Here is a 22,595-nt window from a genome sequence, read left to right on the forward strand (position 1 = left end):
CTGATGAGTATTCTACGAGCAAAGCCTTCAGAACATGGTAGACAAACCCGGCACCTTATTTACCGACGTTACCTCCAAAAGACCGACGATCTTCTTCGGACTGCTGCAAACTCCGAGTCCCGCCTTCTAAACGACGATTGGAGCGTTGCCAAAAACTAATTTTCCGTTTAACAGGAATGAATGGATCTGGGAGGACTGAGGCGCGGTTGAGCACTAAGACCGCAGCGGCTCTCTTCCCGCCCAGGGTGGATTGCAGAGACGAGGAGATCTCCAGACACGAGAGGAGGCTATATGAAGAGGAGAAAAGCAATGCTACGACCAGCACAGCGCTGAAAGGGAGAAGGACGCCAGAAGAGGAGACACCTGGCGAGACGCTCCGAAAGAAAAGGAGGCGAAAAATAGGTCTTTCGCAGACACCCTCCTTTCAGCTAGGCGTAGGGAAGCGTTCTCTTCAAGATCGGTCCAATGAACATGTCAGTGTTGACTTTGCAGGAATACGAATTTGAGAAGCAGTTCAACGAGAATGAAGCGATTCAGTGGATGCAAGAAAACTGGTAAGGGATGAAGGCTCGTACCGGATTGGCCGCCCCACGACTCCGGAGCTCGTGCTCCCGCGGCGAGCCAGTGCCCGTCTGTGTCTGGCGATCTCCATGGCATGGATTATGTGAGCGAAGGGGAGGGCGACCGGGGGGCAGTCAGACCGAGAGCCGAGAAGTGAGCGGGAGCAAAGGGCGAGCTCTGTGCCCGCGCGCCTCTGACGCGGGTGTGGATGGAGGCATGAGGGGGTGCCCTGCGAGCGGGGTCTGCGGATCGCGGGGAGGGGGTCGTGCGTTTGCGTGACTGGCTCTAGGGTTCGGACTGAAGAGGAACGTACCATTGCCGGGGAACAGCCTCCTGGTTTTTCCCCGGTGCAAAATAAATTATATAATATAGACTATAGCCCCAAGTGATGGATTAAAGAGGCTCGCGGCTCCTTTCCGCCTTTGTTTTTCGTCGGGCCTTTGATCTTCCCTTCGTATCACGCGGAGTATCTCGGCGCCCTCATCTTAAAACTCCTGGTGGTATTTGTAGTCCACTTGCTCTCCCCGCAACTATTTCCGCCCACAACCCCTCGGCCGGCATGTTTTATCTCCACCTACTTCTAGGGTGTGTGTAGAACTGATAGAACAGATTGACCTGATAGAACTGATTTATTTGGTATCAAACGCGCTGTTGGGGAGGAGACGTATCCAGGGGTGGGTGGGGAGGGACTGCCGAATGCCTGGCGCGCAAGAAGGCCGAGAAGTTGGAGAGAAGCGTTGCCCATCTTCCGTGCGTCCGTGAAGTTATCCGTAGCAAAGACGCACGTTATTCTAATATTTTATGTCTTCCTGCCAGAGCGCTTGGTAAAGTTCTTTATTCTGCCGTAAGAATCCGCTGATGGTCTAAGATCGCGGGGTGCCTTTTGTTTTATTGTGGCCCTTCCCCTCCTCGCCCCCATCGGACTTAGACAGAAACCTGTACGTCTTGGAATGACCTTGACTTAAGGGTTGTTGTTTTTTTTAATGGGGCAATCTCCTACGAGGCGCACTGGCTGATATGCGCATCCGGCGATATCTCGGAAAGCCCGAAAAGATACGTTTGAGGATCTCAGGCTTAGCACGATAGCGCGGGTGGCTCGGCCGCTCCAGACTTCGCCTTCCTTTCAGCACATCCCTCACCTCACAGCGGCTGACCAGTACAGCACCTCCGGATCTCGCTCAAGCCGGCCAGCGAGGCTCTGCATATGCGCGCGCGCCTTTCTCAAACAAACACACGCCCTGATCGGCGAATCAATGGTAGGCGGAGAAGGAGAAGGAGGTGCGCGCCGGCGGCTGCGTCCGCGGGGCTCGTTCCAAGCCGGGGTTCTTTCCCGGAAACTTGTACGTTAATTTATCAGCGCATGTGCAGAGTGAGTTTCCTACGGGGAGGAGAGTGACTCAAGTCACCGGCCGGTGCCCGGTCTGAGATGTAAAGACAGCAAACCTCGGGAGAAGCCTCTGTAAAATAAAGAAAGAAAAGAACCTTCCGGGGGGTTCAGCCTCAATTTGTTTCGTTTTAGAGCTAACGCGCTGTGGCTCAAAAGGAAGCGAAGACGAGAGTCCCGATAGACGCGTGTCCCGTAGTCGTGGGTATCCGGGTTTGGTTTTTTTTGGCGTGGCCTGATTCCCCCGTGAGCTACAGGATGCCGCCATCCTTCGCTCAAGTGCCGGGACGCAGACTTACGCTCGCTTCCAGCCACCTTACGCTCCTTCAGCCCGGCTGCTCCCTCCCTTAAGCAGGCCTGGGCTGCTGCTCAGGCAGATCTTGAATCACGTTTGCCGAGCATCAGCCTCCAGTCGGCGGGTCCGGCAGTGCCGTCTCTCCTTCCCTTCCTCCCTAGCTCGCAGCCTCGGCGGGAGGCCGGAATTCTCCCTTGGACCGCTGACAGCCCAGGGGCAATTCAAGGCGGCCATGCAAACGCCGCGGCTTCCCTCCCTCTTCACCCGAGTCGGGCTGCCTTGCAGCTCCCCTGAGCAGAAAGGGCAGACAGCAAAACCCGGCCCAGAGGGTGAACTTGGAACTGGCTTAGCAAAGGCTGCCAGCTGTCCCAGAAAAGAAAAGGTGAGAGAGGCTTTTTCTTTCCTACTGGCTAGATTGGTGGAAATTGGCAAGCGTGGCTTTGGCACTTGACTGGTCTGTTCAGGGTTACTGCATATCACACAGCTCCCAGAGTGGAAGAGGCCAGTGCAGAAGAAATGCAGGAGTAGCCAAGTTTCCCCAATATAAATAAAATGACCTGCTTCTGTTGCAATCTCCAGTGAGGATTTTCTGCTCCGATTCTGTGGACCTTTCCCCATTGTTGAATTAAAAAGGGACTCATCGACCAGGGTTTTGCACAAGAACTGGGCTGCCCTTCCTCCCACATCGCATTTTGGCATCTCCCAAGTTAAAATGATATGAAACAAAGGAAGATACTATACAGCAGGCTTCCTCAACCTTGGCAACTTTAAGATGGGTGGACTTCAACTCCCAGAATTCCCCAGCCAGCCTTGGGGAATTCTGGGAGTTGAAGTCCATCCATCTTAAAGTTGCCAAGATTGAGGGACCCTGCTATACAGGAAGACTGAGAAGTGGTTTGGTGTGACAGTTAAGGCATCAGGCTATAAACTGGGAGACCATGAATTCTAGTCCCGTCTTAGGCACACAGCCAGCCGGGTGACCTTGGGCCAGTCCCTCTCTCCCAGCCCTAGGAAGGAAGCAATGGCAAACCACTTCCAAAAAATCTTGCCAAGAAAACTGCAGGGACTTGTCTACACAGTCACCAGGAGTCAACACTTAACTCAGGGCTCCTCTCCATTCTGTAGAGCAGGTGAATTAAAACTGACTATCTGCTGTGAGGGGAGAAGAAAATGCTTGAAACTAATAAGTACAGGAAACTGGCCAGTCAGTATAAATATGCTCTTTTTTTTCCCCTAATGAAATAAGGGAGGTTTGTCTCTTGCTTTGTTGAAGCCAGGTGTCCAATACAGCATCATGGGGAGGTGACAGCTATGAAAGGAACTCAAGAAACCAAGGGCTAATGGAGAAGACAGATGCTAGGAAAAAGTGGCTAGGCTGGAGGCTAGCTAGTGATCAGTTGGCTTATCTATACCCCCTACCCTCCCGAATGCATTTCTGTTCACAGCCAGTACAGGTCCCTTAACTTCAAGGTAAGGGGTGGCAAAGATGCTGCACACCTTAAGGCTTTTGTTGGACAGCACAGAATAAGGGGGAGGATATTACTTTCATGCTGATGCAGCTAGGCCAGTCTCACTCATGGCTGGGGATAAAGCATGAGGATAAGGGGGAAATAGGTGAAACTGGTGAAACTGCTGTTGTCAGAGCAAGATTGTGCCATGGTTAAGTGCAAGTGAGTGCCAGTATGTTGAAAAAACAATTTCTTTTTTTCCAAAGCTGCTTGCTTACCTACATTTTAAGCTCTGCTCTAGCTATCAATGTGATCAGTTCACACATAACATTAAGCCATACTAGGTTTTGTGTGGTTTTGGCTTGATGTGTTGTGTTGTGTCAACCCAACAACTGCAATTTATAATTCATGATTTATGGCTTAGTGCATTACGTAGCCCAGGCAGTAGCATTTCATTCAATAAACTATTAATAAAATCAGTTGACCATGATATGCAAACTTGGTTACTGTAACTTTACATTTCCTTTTCCTCTGCTTACAGTTTCACCTACTCCCCTTGTCCCAAACCAATGGCTTAGTTTACACAACATGTCAAGCACAAGAAACAAACCAAGTTTAAAACTAAAAAAACATAGTGTATTAGACAAATGGGATGTCTAGGTCTCTTGATGTGACCACACACTGGTCTAGTGTGTTATGCAATGCTACCTTATATATAAGGTAGATCTTTCAGTGAAGGAAAACACTTGATTAAAGTTTGATAATCCTGCAGAAGCTTGTGCCGTAATACATACATTAATTTCTAAGATGTCACAAGATTTTCAGTTTACGTCACATTAACTAGTTAAACAGCCTGTTGATCTCCTTTCTTCTCTACATTCTTCTCCCACAAAGAACAGGAGAAAAGTTAATTCATCACTTTCTCCCAGCAGTATGGCCTACAAAACAAAAGAAGAAAAGTAGTTCCTTCCCTCACATGCACTTTTTAGAGTTTTTTCTGAAGAAAAAGAAATATTGAAATAAATGTATGTTCCTCACTTTCGATTCTGCAGACAATATGAATGCAATAATAGTGTCATAATGATTTAAAATGTGGGACAACTATATTTTTTTAATCCATGCAATTGTGTCCAATTCTCAGAGACTGCCTGGACAAGTCCCTGCAGTTTTCTTGGCAAGGCTTTTCAGAAGTGGTTTGCCATTGTCTCCCTCCTAGGGCTGACAGAAAGTGACCAGCCCAAGGTCACCTAGCTGGCTTTGTACCTAAGGTGGGACTAGAACTCAGTCTCCCAGATTCTAACCTGATGCCTTAACCATTACACCAAACTGACTCTCAATTATAATAAAAAAGGTACAAAAAGTAACTATGCTGGAGAATCAAATTACCATGCAACATTTTGAAACCACTTTTCTATAATCTGAAATATATACAGGACAAGCTCGGTTACTCAGTTACATGAAGGAAAATTTCCCAGAAATTAGGGAGAGATCAGAACTCTCAGCAGCTTAAGTTTTCTATCTCTTAAGTCTCCATTTGCTTTTTGCTGATCCCACACCCCCCTATAGTTGTATGCACATTCTGGCATATTAGTTATCCTCAAATGACTTTAATACATAACCACATGTTAGCCCTATGACTTCATGGAGAAAATGGCTGTATTATTAGATTTAATTATGTGATTAGGGGATAAGGATAACCTCTGATGTGAAATTCATAAAAGGTACTTCTGAGTTGAACCTTTTACTTTTTTGCCTTTAATTTCTGTAAGAGGATAATCATGCTTTCCCCAGTAAATCCATGCTAAGAAAAATGTCACCTTTTGATTATTGCCTACAGATATTAAAGACAAAGGCATACCATCCCACATCCCATTGTCTGTAAAACAGTGTTTTTTTCCCCATAGTGTCAGTGACTGTAGTGTGGAGGTCTGTCTGTAACACAGATTTTAGGACCTTTCACTTACGATGTTAAAACAGACATGGGCTTTTCCTAGCATGTATATGCTATAGGGCTTGGGTATTTAAGAATGGGCCATTGTATAGAGGCTGACAATGGTCATTCTTTGATTAAGAGCAAGCACATTTTGTATATATTCCAAGAGACTTGAGCAGTTTATAGTAGCAAATAAAGCAGTTCTACCATAAAGCAGATCTGAGTTCCATACCACCCAAACAATTTCTGAAATATAAGCACCTTTTAAAGTAAGGTTCCTCTACTGAAAAGCATGGTTTGGTGTTGCAGGTTTTACATTTCAGAAAATCTTAGTAGAAACATTTTTTCAAGGAGGCAGCTTTATGTGCATGCATGTGTGTGTTTAGAGGAGACACCTTATAAAGATGGCATTAATTTACCATAATGCATAATGCAATGAACTTCTGAAAAGTACTATTCTGCGTTCCAGTTTTATCTCCCCAAAAATAACTTTCTGTCATACAAAGGACTGAATGTTAGGGCCTGGTCCAAAGTTGCTAAGCAAACTTCTGTGAGTGGGGGTGGACTTGAAGTTCAGACTCCTTGGTATCTTAATGTCTACTGCTTGATTACAAATGTATGTAATTAGATTACTTTTTACTTTACATACAGTTTCACTATTTCTTAGTATTTCCCAATAGCAAGGGAATAATTATTTATTACTGCTAAATTTATCATCATGTCCAATTATCTTGGGGAACTGGGTTAAAAATTATATATTGGGACAGCCTAAAACTATAGCTGATTAGAGAACATAATTGCACCATAGCTATTGAGCAATGTATGCTCTATTGCAAGAAAAGTAATGTGTCATCATAGGAATGTCAGGATGAAGGTGAAACAACTATCTTCAACCAGCTACAAAAAATGAATGTTAATCTTTCCAACAGTATGATTTACCATTCTACATGTTCAGCTGGACTATACTGTGTATATTTACTAAGTTTAACTTGCAAGGACCATATGGTTCCTGCCTCTATTTCTTCAGCTGTAATAGGAGGGTAAACTTATCTGAAATATAAGTTCTTTTTCTTAATTTCTTAGTATTTCTGGAATGCTCTGTGAAAATATGAAATACAGAATATGGTGATGTGTATTAATAAGAAACCACAGCCATAATTATAAAATCCCTTGAGTATTCTGTTGCGCAATTTTACCTGCTGGATATCTTATACAGCAATGTTCGTCATTTAATTGTGTTGTTTCATTGCAGCTTTATATATTAGATAACTACATGTTGGTGCCATGTTTATAAGAATGTGTATTTTGTGAATGGACCCCAGTGAAATGCCACCACAAATTTAATTGTATATTGTTTAAGGAAACTCTGGAGAAGGTTACTGAATTCTTCAAATGTACTTATCTAGAACACATGGAAGTTGGCTTGCACAGAATTTGATTATGGTCCATCTTACCTATAATGAGTTGGCAGTGGATCTCTAGGGATTTTTTTTACAGGTATTTAGACCTTTCTTAGCCCTACCTGAACTATAACTGGGGCCTTTTCAATGAAACTCATGTGCTTTCTCACTAAATTACAGCACTTCCAATAAAAAGGCTTGCTTCTTTGCAGAAAATCCTCAGCTTGTTGATTTTAGAGGTCCTCTTAGATGTGTTTAGATTTTTGTTGTTGTTTTGTTAAGTTGTATAGCAGATAAGGGCAACTTCTGGGCTTTTACAGATTCTTTCTTTTTAGGTAAGTCACTCTCCCCACTCTCATTACAATGAAAAGGCATAGAAATATAAGCCTGTACACATTTGTTTCGAGGTAAGCATTACAAAACTTGGTAGATCTGAAAGTCAATAGGCAGAATAAATGTAATAAATGTAATAAAATAAATAAATAAATAAATAAATAAATGCTGGCCTATGGCTGTAATAAAGATTTGATGAAACCAAGCAAGCAGTAGGGTTATTATAAATATTTTCTCCTAAGTTGGCTTGTCAATTTCTGATAGGGCAGTTTCAAGCTGCCAGTTGCTCATCTCAGAATATAGTAAGAGGCATCAACTGAGAAAACACATAGTACTGATAAAAACATAGAATAAGAATAAGAATACTGACTCATCTAGCTGGGATTCTTTTTAAGAATACTACATTTAACTCTAGTTTGTTACATAATTATCTAACAAAAAAGATTTGAACAATATGAGAAATGTTCTTCATTTCTCTATAGGCCTTAGAGCCTTTTTTAAAGCAAAATATATTTGAAACATTATATTTAAGCAAAAATACAAATACTGTTGTTGTTATACCTTCATTTGGAAATGCAGTTTGTATCACCAAGCAAAACCACCTACTTGCATTGAACGGTGTTGTGATTATTGTTTAGGGTTTAAAATTATGGCTGTAAAATGCAGAAGCTATTTTAAGATACAGCAAATTTATATCACTTTTATAACAATTACAGCTGCTGTGTGACACTACCAAGTTTTATGAATTGCCATCTGTATTAGTAGAAAATCAGTAAGATGAAGCAACTACACAATTTTTGATTAAAATTCTGCTTCCAGTTAATCAAGTGGCAGATTAAATAATCTCTTCTCTTTCTCCCTCCTTCCTCCCATCTCTCTCTGTCTCTCTCTCTCAACTTCTTACAAAAACCGTTAGGAGCTGATACATATTTTTAAAAGTATTTCTCCATATACATACTTACAAAGAAAATCCCTCTTCTAAAATTACACTATCTGTAATATTTATATGATCATCTAAACACAAAATAAATCCCCCTACAGGACATCGTTTTTAGTTATATGCAAATTGATGTATAAGTAATAAATAATACCAGGGTTGTTGTTTTTTTTAAGGAATATTTGGATATGTAAGCTGTAATGGACAGTGCCATTTATATATATAAATAAGCATCACAAACATTAACTTTCAGGGAAATCTTTCTCTCTAACTTAATCTGCTGAAGTGTTATTATGTATCAACTGCAGACGTTTTGAGTGTTTTAGAAGACTGGACATATTTGTCCAAGGCATTGACTAGGGTTCTTTTGTGAGATGCACATCATGACTATGTAATTTAGTGGTACACATTCTTTTCAGGTTTGCTTGCTTACCTCTATTGATATTTCCATTTAGGAACCATGTGTTAAGCTTTCTTAAAGAACCTAAGACACCATTGGCTTCTCTAGAATTCACAAATCACAGGCGGATTGCACTGTCATTGGGTGTACAGATATTCTGACAGGAGATTTTTGAAGCCCAAAGTCTGTCAATTTGTAATTTTTCATTTTTCCAATCTGGGACTTAGTTTGTCTAATTGCTTTATCATGTTCAACATTTTGTTTAAAGTTCATTTCATTAAATGCAAGTTTTTTGTATGCAAGAATGCCTAGTGTATATGTTTTCCACATGTTTTAGTACTAAGAAGCATTTTTTAAACTCTGGTCTACATTAACACATATGTATTTTTGCACTATTTGTTAATACATATACTTCTGTGCACATTTTTCACTTGGTGAATTGCGCTGCAACACTTAAAAAAAGTGAATTTCAAAGGATAAATGTGTTTCAGTCTGCCGATTGGTTAAAAGTGCAAAATTAGCTAAATGAATTTCTCTGCTCTGATCTGCAAAGGTCTGTCATGGGGTCTAGGGCAGCCTCCTGCCATTCACTGCCAGTCAACTAGTTTGCAAAAATGGATCAGTGACCAGAAATGATTTCACTGAACTGTACAAGTAATCATTCAAGCAGGAATATAAATACTAGAAATTCAGAAAACTGACAGTAATGGAAAGGTTTCAAGCAGTTACTGACTGCCAGAACTGTGATTTCACACAATCCCAAAAGAAAAGCATGTAATAGAAAATACAGCAGTGCACAGTATATATAAGAATGGGGTCTTAGTCAGCTAAGATTCACTCAGATTTCTATTAGAACCCTTCTGGCCAGCAAAATGGTGCTATGAGATGTTATTTTTATAGCATCTGTATACAGATACATAAAGTAATGCAAGTGATACATATTTAACTTTAATTCTGTGGCATAATATTTAGCTTAAAAGCCCTTTAAAAATAGAGGTGATGGGTAAATATGATCATTGCTTTATTTATTGCAAAACATGAACTCCCATGCTTTTAAAGACAAAAATGTAGAGAGCTGTCCCTGCATTTTTCAAGTATTTATTTAATGGTGTACAATTGCAGAACGTTAGACAAATACTGGTCTTGGGGAAATGTAACTTGATTTGAGCCATATTATGTCTTATTGTTGGAGAAATTGGGTGCCACCAAAGACCTGTAGCATTGTATGGCTGCTTTATGCTGGAATTAGAAGCAAGTTACTAGATGGTGAAATATTATTAAGCTGTGAAATATACCCAAATTAATCATTTGCTTCTCAGGAAGTATATCTCATCTCTGTTTGGGCAACTACTTTTCTGTCTTGGAATATTCTGGTTGGCTCCTTGTTCTGATATTTCCTGGAATCCCCCAACTTTAATCTCTTGGCACAATCCTAAATTTTACCTTTACCAACTGCTTACATTTCAGCCCTGACAAAGCATAATAATAATGTAGAGAAAATTAATAAAATTAGATTCTCCTAATCTGGTTCCTTCCAGAGGTATTAGAATACTATTCCCATCACTCCCAATTTGCACAGTAGATCCCAACGGGAAAGGATAAGGTTCTGGAAAGCTATGAAAGATTATAAATCTGAGTCCCACTCTTCTGCCATAGTACCACTGACTGGAACTGCCTGCTCACAAAGGGTGGTACCACTGTAAAGCAGAGCCTCTCTTCCCAATCTTTACCTGCAGCCCAGAAGGATACTATCATTGATAGTACTGAAGGCTGCTGAGAGGTCTAAAAGGACCAGGGAAGGTGCATTCCCTCCTCCAAGTCTCAACAAAGATCAGTTTCCACCACCCTGATTATTCGTTGTGTTGTTTTGGGCAGTAAGAGTTGTAGTCAAAACTTCTGGAGGCCACCTGGACTTCTTGCTACATTTTAGTGCTATTCCAGTGGAATCCATGGGTTTAAAAAGATGCGGAAGGAAAATACTGAATGAGGGGAAGAAAAGTTACTCTCATCACAACTGCTAATATTCCAGCAGTTACGTAAAAATGCGGAAATGTATGAGGCACAGGGAGTGTCTACTTCAGTCCCACCCTAAGGTTACCCCAGTACATTAATCTTAAGGGAATGTGGCTTTCTGCAAAAAAGGTTGTCTACCACTGATTTAAGAATTTAAGAACATTTAATAAATGTTTTACCTAATCCTTACATCACTACCTTTGCAAAACACAAGGTTTGCCCAGCAGCAGAGATCAAAAGGAAGATCTCACAGACTATAAACGCAATAGCTATTTTGGCAGGTGAGGATTGCAAGCTGAGGATTGCATAACTGGAGAGTAAATAGCTCATAGACGTAAACCTATGTTGTATGATCTTGTCCTAAATTTTCCAGCCTGCATTTTAAATTCTTTTTGTTGACTTGGGATAAATCAACCACGTTGTCTTTTGGAATCTATTTCAAACGTACAAAAAAGCCCTCCTTTTTGGGGGGGGGCACATTCTTTAATTAAACATTCAGAACAGCAAACTCTTCCGGAGTATTGTTTCAGTGGCAAAAGAGCTGTATGGTTTATCAGAACGTGTTTTAAAATCATGCCTCTAATCATTTCATTCAGCCACAGACAGCTTGTACAGTTTAAACTGACACAGTCCACATTGGGTGTGACTGTGAAACACTCCTAAAAGCTGTTGCTCCAAACTTGCAGCTGCAGCTTGGGGATTATAATGAAAAGAAAAAAAAGAACAACCTATCACCGAATATGCAACAACACCCCATTTCCTCCTTGCTTTGATTTGCCTAGGCTAGGCGGCTAACAGCAGTGAAAGACAGTTACTGTCCTTGTAAGGCTCAGCCAATAGTGTTCACCTTCTGATGTCTGCTGATAGAGAACGCACCAATGGGAAATTGGGAGGGTTGTGCTGACTTACAGAACGTAAGGTTAGTATCGTTAGATGAGCTGGCTTTTTGTTTGGGGGTTGTGTGTGTGTGTGTGTAAAGTGCCATCCAAACTCAAGTCTTCTTGGAACCACACAGAGTACATCACAGCATAACCTCTGTCAAATAGTCTTTTTTTTTTTCAAGCTTCCTTAAAGAGTGGTCTTTCTGACAGTTCTGAAATAGACTTTAATTTTATGTTTTGCACAGAATGAGAGGGAGTGTGCACAAAACTTTATACATGCATGTGTTTTAAGTAAATAAACCACAGAGTGTGTTTTCCAGAAAAGGCTGTTCCACGGCGTTATCAAAAATATGTGGTTTTTAAGTGCCTCAAATATATATTTCAGTAGCTGAGCCTAATCTTGAATACAAATATATGATAATGTTAGGGAAAATTGTAGACCACAATGGAGTCCTGTAATATTTTGTTCTAAACCTCATGATATGATCTGTGTGGGGCTGTTTAAAATGTGAGTACAATTGAATTATACCACTCTCAGAATTACTTTAATAGAGGGTATAAATGTTAAAAAGAAATAGACAGTTTAATTCATTGCACATGTGTAGATGGGAAATAAGCAAAAACGGAATAGATGCTCATTAAACGTTCAAGTACATCTGAACTTTTTTTCCTATATAAGCAATCCTTTTCTCTTTCCCATTCTAGATCGTTAGCAGAAACATCAGAAGTTTCCACATAAAAGGAAAAGAAAGTTAGAACAAGTGGCCAGAAAGATAAGTTTTTAAAAAGCAGCAAAATAAGTGGCTGGTATTAGATCTGAAAACTATCACGTGGAAGGAATATGTCTTTTGATTGTAGCTGTGTAATCAGGTGACAGCCAATCTAGAACATAAGTTAGGGCAATTTGAAGAGGGTTTTAATTCACTTTGTTCTTCTTCCTTACCTTGTACTCAGAAGAACAGCTTTTCACATCAAAGTGAAATGTTTTCCAGCAGTCATATATTTATGGCAATAGCTATTTTGATTTTTTTGCAGCTTAATTGTGGGGGTTAGGAGATGCACTGATGCTGCTTCCAGAAAGAAATAATTATCATATATAGAGGTAAATGTGGATGATAGAAGGTGATTTGCCAAGCATTTCCTCCAAGTTCAGAACTTAGAAGACTACAGTAATGTGATCAGGGTTTCTCCAAAATAAGTAATATGTTTTTAAGCGCTGATCAAATATGTAGTGCAATACCTCTCAAAGGTACTTCTGGTCTGTGTGGGTATGATGTAATTTCCTCCAATGAACATGTGATTTAGGATTCAAATTCAAGACAGAGAGCCTCAGATCTTCTGCTGTTTTATCAAAAGCAGGCCAGGGATATTCAGTGATTGTGTACTTCAGAGAATGTTTGGTTTGGTTTGGATTGGTTTTGTGCCTTTGGGTCAGTCTTGACTCCTGGCAACTACCTGGGCAAATCCCTGCAGCTTTCTTGGCAAGATTTTTGGAAGTGACCTGCCATTGCTTTCTTCCTACAGCTTGAGAGGTAGGGCAATTGGCCCAAGTCACCCAGCTGGCTTTCTCTCTCAGGGTATCCAAGTTTGTAGCCTGGTGCCTTAATCCAGTATTTCTCAACCATGGCAACTTTAAGATGGGTGGACTTCAGCTTCCCAGATTGAGAAACACTGCCTTAAACCATTATACCAAAGTGGCTCCTCCTTCTCAGTATGCCCACTTTTAATTTAATTTGCAAAATACAATGCAAAATAGCATACAAGAAAGATATTTTGAATAAGTTTTGGATATCACTTCTGATTCTCTAAGCAGAATGACTGTGGCTACATTTCCCAGCGTACTTCTCCTTTCTTTGTCTGCTCTCAGATGCTGATTCTCTGTTCCATTTTCTATTTTCTGCTATATATTTGTCATGACAGTCATTTAAATATTAGATGTCAACCATAGTTTGAAGTTAGTTCTAACTGCCACTGTCTAGTTTCAGTTACTTTGGTTAAATATGGTTGGAAGAACATGAAAATGGGGGTAGAGTTGCCCCATAAGAAAATAGTATGAAGTCTGTGACTTTGTGATACTTTTTTTGATGTGCCAAGACAAAATCTGAAGGACCTCTTGAACTGAACCTTTGGGGTTTTTTTCTTTTTTTCTGTTTTGGCTAAGCGTTTCCTATTATAGGTAGTCCTCGACTTATGATCACAATTGGGACTGGAACTTCCATCGCTAAGCAATGCAGTCATTAAGTGAGTCATGCCTGATTTTATGGCCTTTTTTGCCACAGTTGTTAAACAAATTACCGTGGTCATTAAGCAAATCATGCAGTCATTAAGTGAATCCAGTTTCCCCCATTGACTTTGCTTGTCAGAAGCCCCCTGGGAAGGTCGCAAATATGACTCTGGGACACGGCAACCATTGTAATACATGCTGGTTGCCAAGTGCCTGAATTTTGATCATGTGACCGCTGGGACACCATGACAGTCATAAGTGTAAGGACTGGTTGTAAATCACTTTTTCAACACTGTTGTAACTTTGAACAGTCGTTAAACAAATGGTCATAAGTCAAGGACTCCCTGTACATGATATGATTATGTGCTTAAATATTATTAAGTGCTTCTCTGGAGTGCATTACAGATTGTCAGTAAACTCTTTAAAATGTTATTTTGAATCAAATTGCCAGACCAGAGGCAGGAACCATTTATCTATCCTGAAAAAAAGCTAGCCATGCAAAGTATTTTATTCTGAAAGATATATCATCTTGTTCTCATCCTTTTTAGTACAGAGTTTAGGTCAAGTAGCTTCAGCCTCCATAAGCAAGCTAAACAGCCCTGTCCAGACTTCTGGAAAAATGCACTACTTCCTTGTGGGTCTATTTTGCCTTTGGCCTCATAGTAGCATGGGATGAGTTCAGTCAGATCTGATGACAGGGTCACCTAGTCCAGTCAAAAGGCTAGCCAACTGCCTTTGCAAAGCATATAAGCAAGATACATTTTTCTCCAGCATCTAATAGCTGCAGATAGACTGGTTTTGCACGTAAGATATATGTTAAGCTATTATGGTCAATACTGACTCGCTGTAAATTTGTTACATCATTTTTAAAATCTATCTTGACTTCCATGCATAGGATTGAGATCTTTGGCATATTCTGAATGCAGTTATTTCAAATATGTTTTTTGATGGCTCTAGTTTGGTCTTCTCCAACCCCTTGCCTTACAAAAGTGTTACAGCTACAAGTTCCAGAAATTCCAACCAGGCTGGTTAAAATATTATTGGAAGTAAGAGTTCTGTTTTGTTTGGACCAATCCTCTCTTAAATACAACCTTCAGTTCTAGGCACCAACTTTTAAGAAGGATTCTGACAAACCTGAATGAATTTAGAAAGCCTTGGAAGTGCAGGAGAAAGTGAAGGAACATAGTCTATTTAGCTTTGGGAAGAGTAGCCTGAAAATGATAGCATTCTTCAAATACCTGAAGAGGTGTCATCAGAGAATAGTCCATAACCTGTTCTCCACTGACCCAGAGTGTTGTATACGGAATCATGGACTTAAGTCACAGGAATGCAGGTTTCCCCAAATGTTGAAAAAACCTAGTCCGATGGTGGGCTCTGCATTGTTGAATATATTCAGGCAGAAATTAAACATCCATCTGCTGGGGGTGTTTTTTTTGTGTGTGTGCTGAGTAGGGGTTAAGCTTTTCTTAAATGACTCTTTACAATGATGATCCTAATTCTTTTAATATAACTGGAGAGCATTAGGTTGGAGAAGGCTGCTTGGATCTTTTCAAAAGAATCAGAATGCTGTCCCAGTATCTCACTGTATATATACATTCTCTCCCCCCACCCCTCATACACACAGATCTACAAGTAACTTATATGGTCTTATTCATCCTGAGTTTATACAGGAGAAGAAATTTTCATTTAGTGAAAATCTCACTGGGAAATGTCCCATTGTTGCTATTGCTTTGAGTAAATAAATATTTGATAGCTGCCTCATTTCTTTAGGTTCTTGGACTGCTGTGTGTGTTTTTTTTTTTTACCTGTATTAACAGGTGACATTCACAGGTCAGTGTTTCCACTGCACAAAGACAGTGCTACAGACCAGAACCCTGCTAGAAAAAATGCCACAAATGTATGCAGAGCATGATCAAATCAACCATTACCATATCAATTCTACAGTTTGTGCCAGCATAATTATCCTTCAGTGTCATCATGACACGTGATACATTTGATCCAACATGGTGTTACACTGCAAATCTTTTAAGGGAACAGTTAACCATTGCTAGGCTTCCCAGTATTTGAAGCAGCTGGATGTTACTAGAGGTTATGCATAGTTTTCCCAATTCTAGCACAGCACTTGTACTAATTGGAACACAGGATGGAGTGACATTTATTTGCTTTTCAGGTATTACAGGTTACAAAACAAATTATTGATTTCCTATGTCCATAGGTTTTTAAAGGTTTTTAAAATATGTCATTACTCAGCGTAATTCTGTTTACTTTCGTCTTAGAGAATGAGAGAATGCAGTCAAACGATTGTTATATGTTTGCATTTGGGGGTGATGCACAGTGACAGGGTACATGCCTTTCATGCAAATAGTCCATCATTCAAGCCTTAGCATATCCAGGCAAATCTGAGAAAAATGCCCTGGGTAAAATACTGAATAGCTGCTGCCAGTCTGAGTAGGTATGCAATTCTGGTATGCTTTAAATCTGTTGGGATCACAGTTTCAAGCATTGTAGCTCTAATAAACCTGTCAAGGTTCAACAATATTGACCCAGCTAGACCAACATCTGTAAGGCAGTTTCCTACCTGAAGAAGCCTTGAAGAGTCCTTCAAGGATCACTCATTTGTTTCAAAGTTATATAGGTAGTCCCCGTTAATTACACAATACTACTTATACAGTATTATACAATAATACTGCTCTGGCTTACATACAGATTCAACTCAAGGACAGAACGGAACTCATTCTTAAACTGGGGACAACCTGTGTACAACACTCTTCACTTAAGCAGGCTCTCAGTGTAGATGTTAATTAACTGAACAAGACAGCTATTTTTTAAAAAAATGTAAAAGGCCAGCAATGTTGTGAGGGAGGAGCATGGCAGGGTCTACAATATTCCAATAAAATCATAGGCTAAATCTTACTAAATCAACAAATAAAAAGATTATCACTTGGCACTGTAATGATATTAGTTGGCTCTAAGCAAGAGTTCCTGAAGCATTTTCTCAAGGAAAGCATGATTGCCTGCCAAGTGGCTGATAAAATACCACTGTTAAGCAGTTAAAAAAGAAAAAAGGGAGTCAAAACCAGGAGATTCAAGCACTTCTGATTTGCTGATGTTGGATTGCTTGGATGGTCTCTACTTGGGAGAATTATTCTATATAAGGTTTTGTGGGCCTAGTCTAGGTCCACATATTGTGCTAAACCATGGACTATTTTCACAGGGACCATCCCAAGAGTTAGTAGTAATCCCTTCTCCACCCTTACTCCCAGGCTCTGAAGAAAAGGTGAGGTTATTTGACTAGGGTAACATCTTAAAGTTGTCAAGGTTGAGAAACCCTGCACTAGAGTGTCAAGGAAAGCAAGCATAACTGCAGAGCAGACAAATTAACAAGCCCCAACCATTTTTCTCGCTCTAGTTTTAAGGACAGAAGAAATAGGAGAAGAATAAACCAGGAAACAGTAATATTTGTCTTAGCTACATAAGTCAGCCAAACCCTGGATGAGTTAGGGATTGCTTTCCCATTCCTAAACTGCAGTGAAATATTCCCAGCTTTCTGTAACACAAATAACTTTTTTCTTCCATAGACAAGTTTCTCTGAGTGAAAAATCTGCAAAGCCTTTCATTTTTTTTCCCCAAAGGATTCATTGTATTGGCCCTTTTCTATTTGCTTTCTAGCTGTATGAAATCTTTTCTGTGATAAGGTAACTAGAAACAAAATTTGGCTGTTCCATAGATCAATGTGTAATTGCTTTCTTGGGTAATGAAAAATTGTGCAAGTGAGAGGAAAGGCTGGCCGGCCTCCCTTTCCCCTTAATTTGCATTTCTCCATGGGTTGGTGGATCAACCTCTGAATTCGGAAGAATCATAATCCTGAATAGTCAGGGGGGTTCAAAGTTGGATGAAGCACATCCATAATTAGGATATATAAGGGAAGTTAATAACCAGAAAGGCATGAAGCTTGCCAGTGCATCCCACTGTCCCTCCTACGCTGAGAGAAAGAATGCCTAAAGAAACTTTTGTATATTTCTTGTGGAATCTTATGCCTACCTTGCAAAACAAAAATTTCCCATTGTAGCTTATTTGTATATGTATATGTAGATCCAAATTTTAAAATTGTAGCTAGAATGCCTTATATATGAATAGCATTGAAGCTCAATTCCAAGAAAACAGCAGAATTGCCATTTTGAAAATATGATGGAAACAAATAGAATACACTCTGGAAAAGGAGTTTTTAATACATGGCTGATGTATCATGTATTTCAGCAAAATGATGGAGGACGGGCAGCATGTATTGATTGAATAGATCAGAAACCTTTGTCAATTTAATAGATTGCGTTAATCTGCTGAGTCACTGTTGCACTGCTCTTCAACCAGGCATGATTTCATTCCACTTTACTGCTAAGGTACTGCCTAAAAGCTGTAAACTAAGTACTCCTTCTACAGTTTTAGAATGTAATTAGCTCTAACAGTGCATGAAGCACTGAATCCCATGATGCTTCAACTTCCTCTTTACTCATTGTCAGGATGTGTACAAAATTCCCTGTCCTCTCTTCAGTACCAGCTTCAAATGGCCTCAAACGTCAGGAACCCCCTCAGTACATCAAATACTGCCATTAACGAGAACTCATTGCATAACCTTACTGCTATTCTTGACACATGCTTTTGTCTAAGAAAAATAATGTAGTATCATCATAATTCCAAACAGCCTTATTTACTAAGTAAACATACAGTATTGTACAAAAATGAATTTGGTTAGGTACATGCCTGTCTCAAATCAACTACAGTCGCTATGGTTTATCATTGATCTATCTTCTGCCTGGACTGTTACCTCCCATGCAAAGGAGGCATCCCTCATTATTGACCTCTGTAATTAAGGCTACTGAGAGATAGAGTGACATTATTTGGAAAAATGCATGCTCCATTTGCCCCTGGAAAATGCCAGGGACTAAATCATCAAATGTGCCTGGATTTCTGCAATACATTGAACTAAATATGTACAAAACACTTCTATTTTGCTTTAAATTCAAGCTGTTGTTTCATGTTTGAAACAGCATTTGACATGGGCTGGATTTGCACAACAATTGATGTCATCTGTAGTATGTTAAAAAAATGGACTTTTAGATGACACTGCACTTAGACTCTTCCCCTGTATGGAGGAAGAACTAATTAAAGCTTATAATGTCAAACAAAGTATTCTGTTAGTCAGAGCAGCACTATGTAATTTGTGATCTGTGAAGCCGCTTGCTATTTACTATGCTAGATTCTAAATAACCATCTCCATTCATTTTTGCAGTCCCAAGACAACAGCAAGAACAGAAGCCTTATCTGTTGACCACAAGCACTGTGATCTCATTTGCTGCATTTGGCCATCCCAAAAGTATTTCAGCAATCTGATTGTTTATTTAAGCAACTTTATTCATACAACTTAATATTATTGCTGAATTTAACCCATTTCCTAGGTTGGCACAATACACTGAACCATACGTTAAACATCATACTGAGACTCCCCCAAAACACCCAGAGTTAGAAATGAATATACCTGCAAGTGACCTATATAAGCATACAGCTGAAAGGTTTGTGATAGATTCTTGTTCTGGATCTTAGCCAAGATATCAAAGTTGCTGCATGCATGTTATCCTCTGCTGAATGTAGATGCTCGGTATAGAGAGGCCTAGGCTTTTAGCCAACATCCTTCTGCACTTACATACACAAATTAAAATTTGTGTGTGCAATTTTATCTGTGGTGCTCACAACAAATTGAGCCTCACATGTTCAAAGTTGTGAGGAATTTAAAAGGGAAAGCACATTTTTTTCTGAGTCTTCAGCCCCAAGCAACTTTTTATTGCCATTATTGCTCTAGATATTATTGCCTAACAAAGCAGGCTTGGAATTTCTAAGATTTGTAGTTTACCATTTAATACCTTGAACTTCAACACCCATTTTCAAGTCCATACACAACCATGGAGCACATAGGGTAATTCTGGATCAATCATATTCTTAGCAGTTAATTTAATACATAACTTTGGCCTCTCAAATGAAAACCTGGGATTGAAAAGGGAGGGAGGGAGAAGTCCTGTGTATATTTTTATAAAACTATTTCCAAACAGGTAGCTGTGTGTTGCAGAAAAATAAGTCTGGCAGCACCATTATAAGATCACTAACAAATCTATCTTGTAGAGGTTAAGGCATCAGGCTAGGAACCGGGAGACCGGAGTTCTAGTCCCTCCTTAGGCACGAAGCCAACTAGGTGACCTCAGTCCTAGGAAGAAGGCAGTGGCAAGCCACTTTTGAAATCTTGCCAAGAAAACTGCAGGGACTAGTCTAGGCAGTCCAGGAGTCATTGCTGACTCAACAATACAGAAAAATTTACCTCTGGCACAGACTAAATGAATTCAGTCTTGCTTCATTGCTGTAATCAGGAGATCTTCAACTTCAACTTGCCAGCAAAGAAAGATAGGTTTCCACCGTGGGACTAAGTTCCCATTATGTCAGACATACAGCTTATTTATTAAACTTTGATGTACTGGTTGAACCATTTACAGAGAGGTGCATCTGGATCTAAGTTTCAGTCTAATGCTTTAGATAGAACACTGAATCTTTTTTTTTTTTTTGGTGCCATTCTCCATACAATCACAATGTGTTGCATTTAAGAGATTGTGAAGTTACTTTTTCAGGAATTTTCTTTTCATTCTCTTCTGTAGGAGAGTGTAGGTTCTGATATGCAGAGAAACAGGATTTCTTCTTTTTCACTTTGATCATTCTAAGATGAGGCAGGCATAATTATATTCTTTGTAGGATTTATTTAAATTTGCACAGTTAAGTTTCAGTATTAATTAACAGGATGTGAAAGATAAGAATTTAGAGTATGACTCAGGGCAGTGTTTCTCAACCTTGGCAACTTTAAGATGTGTGGACTTCAACTCCCAGAATCCTCCAGCAAGCATGTCTGGGGGATTCTGGGAGTTGAAGTCCACACATCTTAAAGTTGCCAAGGTTGAGAAACACTGAGAGAGTATATTGCCCTTTTGTGAAAAATGTGACTAAAGTTAAGAGTTGTGTTATATCTTTACTGTAAATGAGACAGACTGACAGCTCAGGAGGATGATAGAAACAGACTCCAGCAATATGCAGGAAAACACTAATCTCATCATTTGTCCTAGAACATCAGGCAGTTGTATAAAAATACTTGCATTTACAGCTAAATTAAAACTTGAAACAATCATATCCCTGCTCCATCCTATGTCTAAAGGGTGTCACTTTCTAAGGCTGGAGAGAAGTGGCTGCATATTGATGTAGACAGTGAAGAAGGTAAACGAGAAATAATGTATTTATTAGCTTTTTTTCTCTATCCAGACACCCATGCCTTTAGGTCTAGACTTTTACTGGGGGGGGGGAATAGCACAGTCATCTTTAAATACACATTAATATACATTGCAGTGGTGCGATGCAATATCGTTACTGTTTCCAAGTACTTTTTTTTTTTTTTATAAAAGCATGGGAATATCAAAGAAATCTTCCAGAATTATTTTTCCTTGGAGGGAAGTTCAGTGGATCTATCTGAATATCTGCACATTCACATATTAACAAACTGATATGGGGTTAACTGGGATGCTAATGAAAGCACAGTGGCAGAATCAGCAGCTGTATCAAAATCCAGCTAACTCAGGCCTCTTTATAATTCAACAGTCTTCATTTTTCTAACACATTTGCAAATAACAAAAATGGTTTCAACCTTCAACTCCACCTTTGCACAATTCTTAGTTATTTCTTACTTGACTCATGACAAAGATTTTTATATTAATTTAGCATTTACTATGCTCCCCTTCAGATTATACCAACATTTAGGAGTTGGACTTTTTCACTGTGCATAACGAAACAGTGCTGTTCTGAAGAATAAGAAATCAGTGGACCTATTCATTCTTGCTAAAACTCAGAGCCAATTCGATGTAGTGGGTAAGGCAGCAGGCTAGAAACTTTCTCTCAAGGAGCAGTGGCAAACCACTTCCGGAAAACCTTGCCAAAAAACTGCTGCAGGGACTTGTCCAGGCTGTTTCCAGGAATCAGCACTGACTTAAAGGCACAAAACGAAAATGAAAAATCCTCAGAACATAATTGGGATGATTCTCATGTGCAGCTCCCATTGAAAATAAAAGCTTTGCAAAGGTTCTTTATATTTTAGTAAGTTTGTTGTGCAGGTTAACATCCGGAGGAACACATTGGTATTTTTGTAGAGATTTAAAAGAATATCCAGTAACATTGCTGTGGCTGAGATAGCTCTAGCCAAATATCTACTGGACCTTCCACACCTTCCAGGTTCCTCAGGTTCTCTACCTCTGCTCCCTCCCACCCCACCAGATTCCTGGTTCTTCCCTCTTCATAATCTTTCAGTTTTGTCTCTCTCAATCCTCTTTTTTTCCCCCTGTCTCTTGCCAGCAATGGCATCTGCACCATCTCTTTAATGGGACCATTTAATAGCCCGCTGAGAAACCAAAGGCTGACCACAACAAAAGCTTCATTCTGCAGCAGTCCAAAAATGTTAAAATAAAAAAAGCAATAGAAGAAGAAAAAGCAATATTGCTGGTGCTGCTGCTTGGGAGTGTTGGAGGATTTTGAGGAGAAGGGACCATGAAAGGAGATTTTGTTTTTTGTTTTAACTAGTATTCTACTGAATTTGAAGGCTGCCAAACTGAGAGCCTTGAATGAATACCTAGTGATTTGGCCATGGAGAACATCCATGATATTTTTGTAGTAAATTATAATTTTGACAATGGTATTGTCTAAGCGATTTCAGA

At 39.9% G+C, this 22,595-nt stretch overlaps 1 protein-coding gene and 1 long non-coding RNA gene across 2 annotated transcripts in view; one reads left to right on the plus strand and one right to left on the minus strand.

The window, feature by feature from the left end:
• The window catches only part of LOC107326074 (uncharacterized), a 34,484-nt gene extending 34,275 nt beyond the window's left edge, over window positions 1–209 (minus strand). The window contains exon 1 of the long non-coding RNA XR_003084465.2: window positions 73–209. This is a non-coding gene — a long non-coding RNA (uncharacterized LOC107326074). The remainder of the gene's footprint in view (window positions 1–72) is intronic.
• A 100-nt stretch (window positions 210–309) lies between these two features.
• The window catches only part of ELOVL6 (ELOVL fatty acid elongase 6), a 44,556-nt gene continuing 22,270 nt past the window's right edge, over window positions 310–22,595 (plus strand). Inside the window, exon 1 of the mRNA XM_088132979.1 lies at window positions 310–554. Within this exon, the coding sequence (XP_087989105.1) occupies window positions 466–554 (89 nt within the window). The 5' untranslated portion in view covers window positions 310–465. The remainder of the gene's footprint in view (window positions 555–22,595) is intronic.

This window comes from Python bivittatus, unplaced genomic scaffold, assembly GCF_059951505.1.
Source record: "Python bivittatus isolate LINGU-HERP-01145 unplaced genomic scaffold, Pbiv_v1 ctg000070_np1212, whole genome shotgun sequence".
NCBI classification, from domain to species: Eukaryota; Metazoa; Chordata; class Lepidosauria; order Squamata; family Pythonidae; genus Python; species Python bivittatus.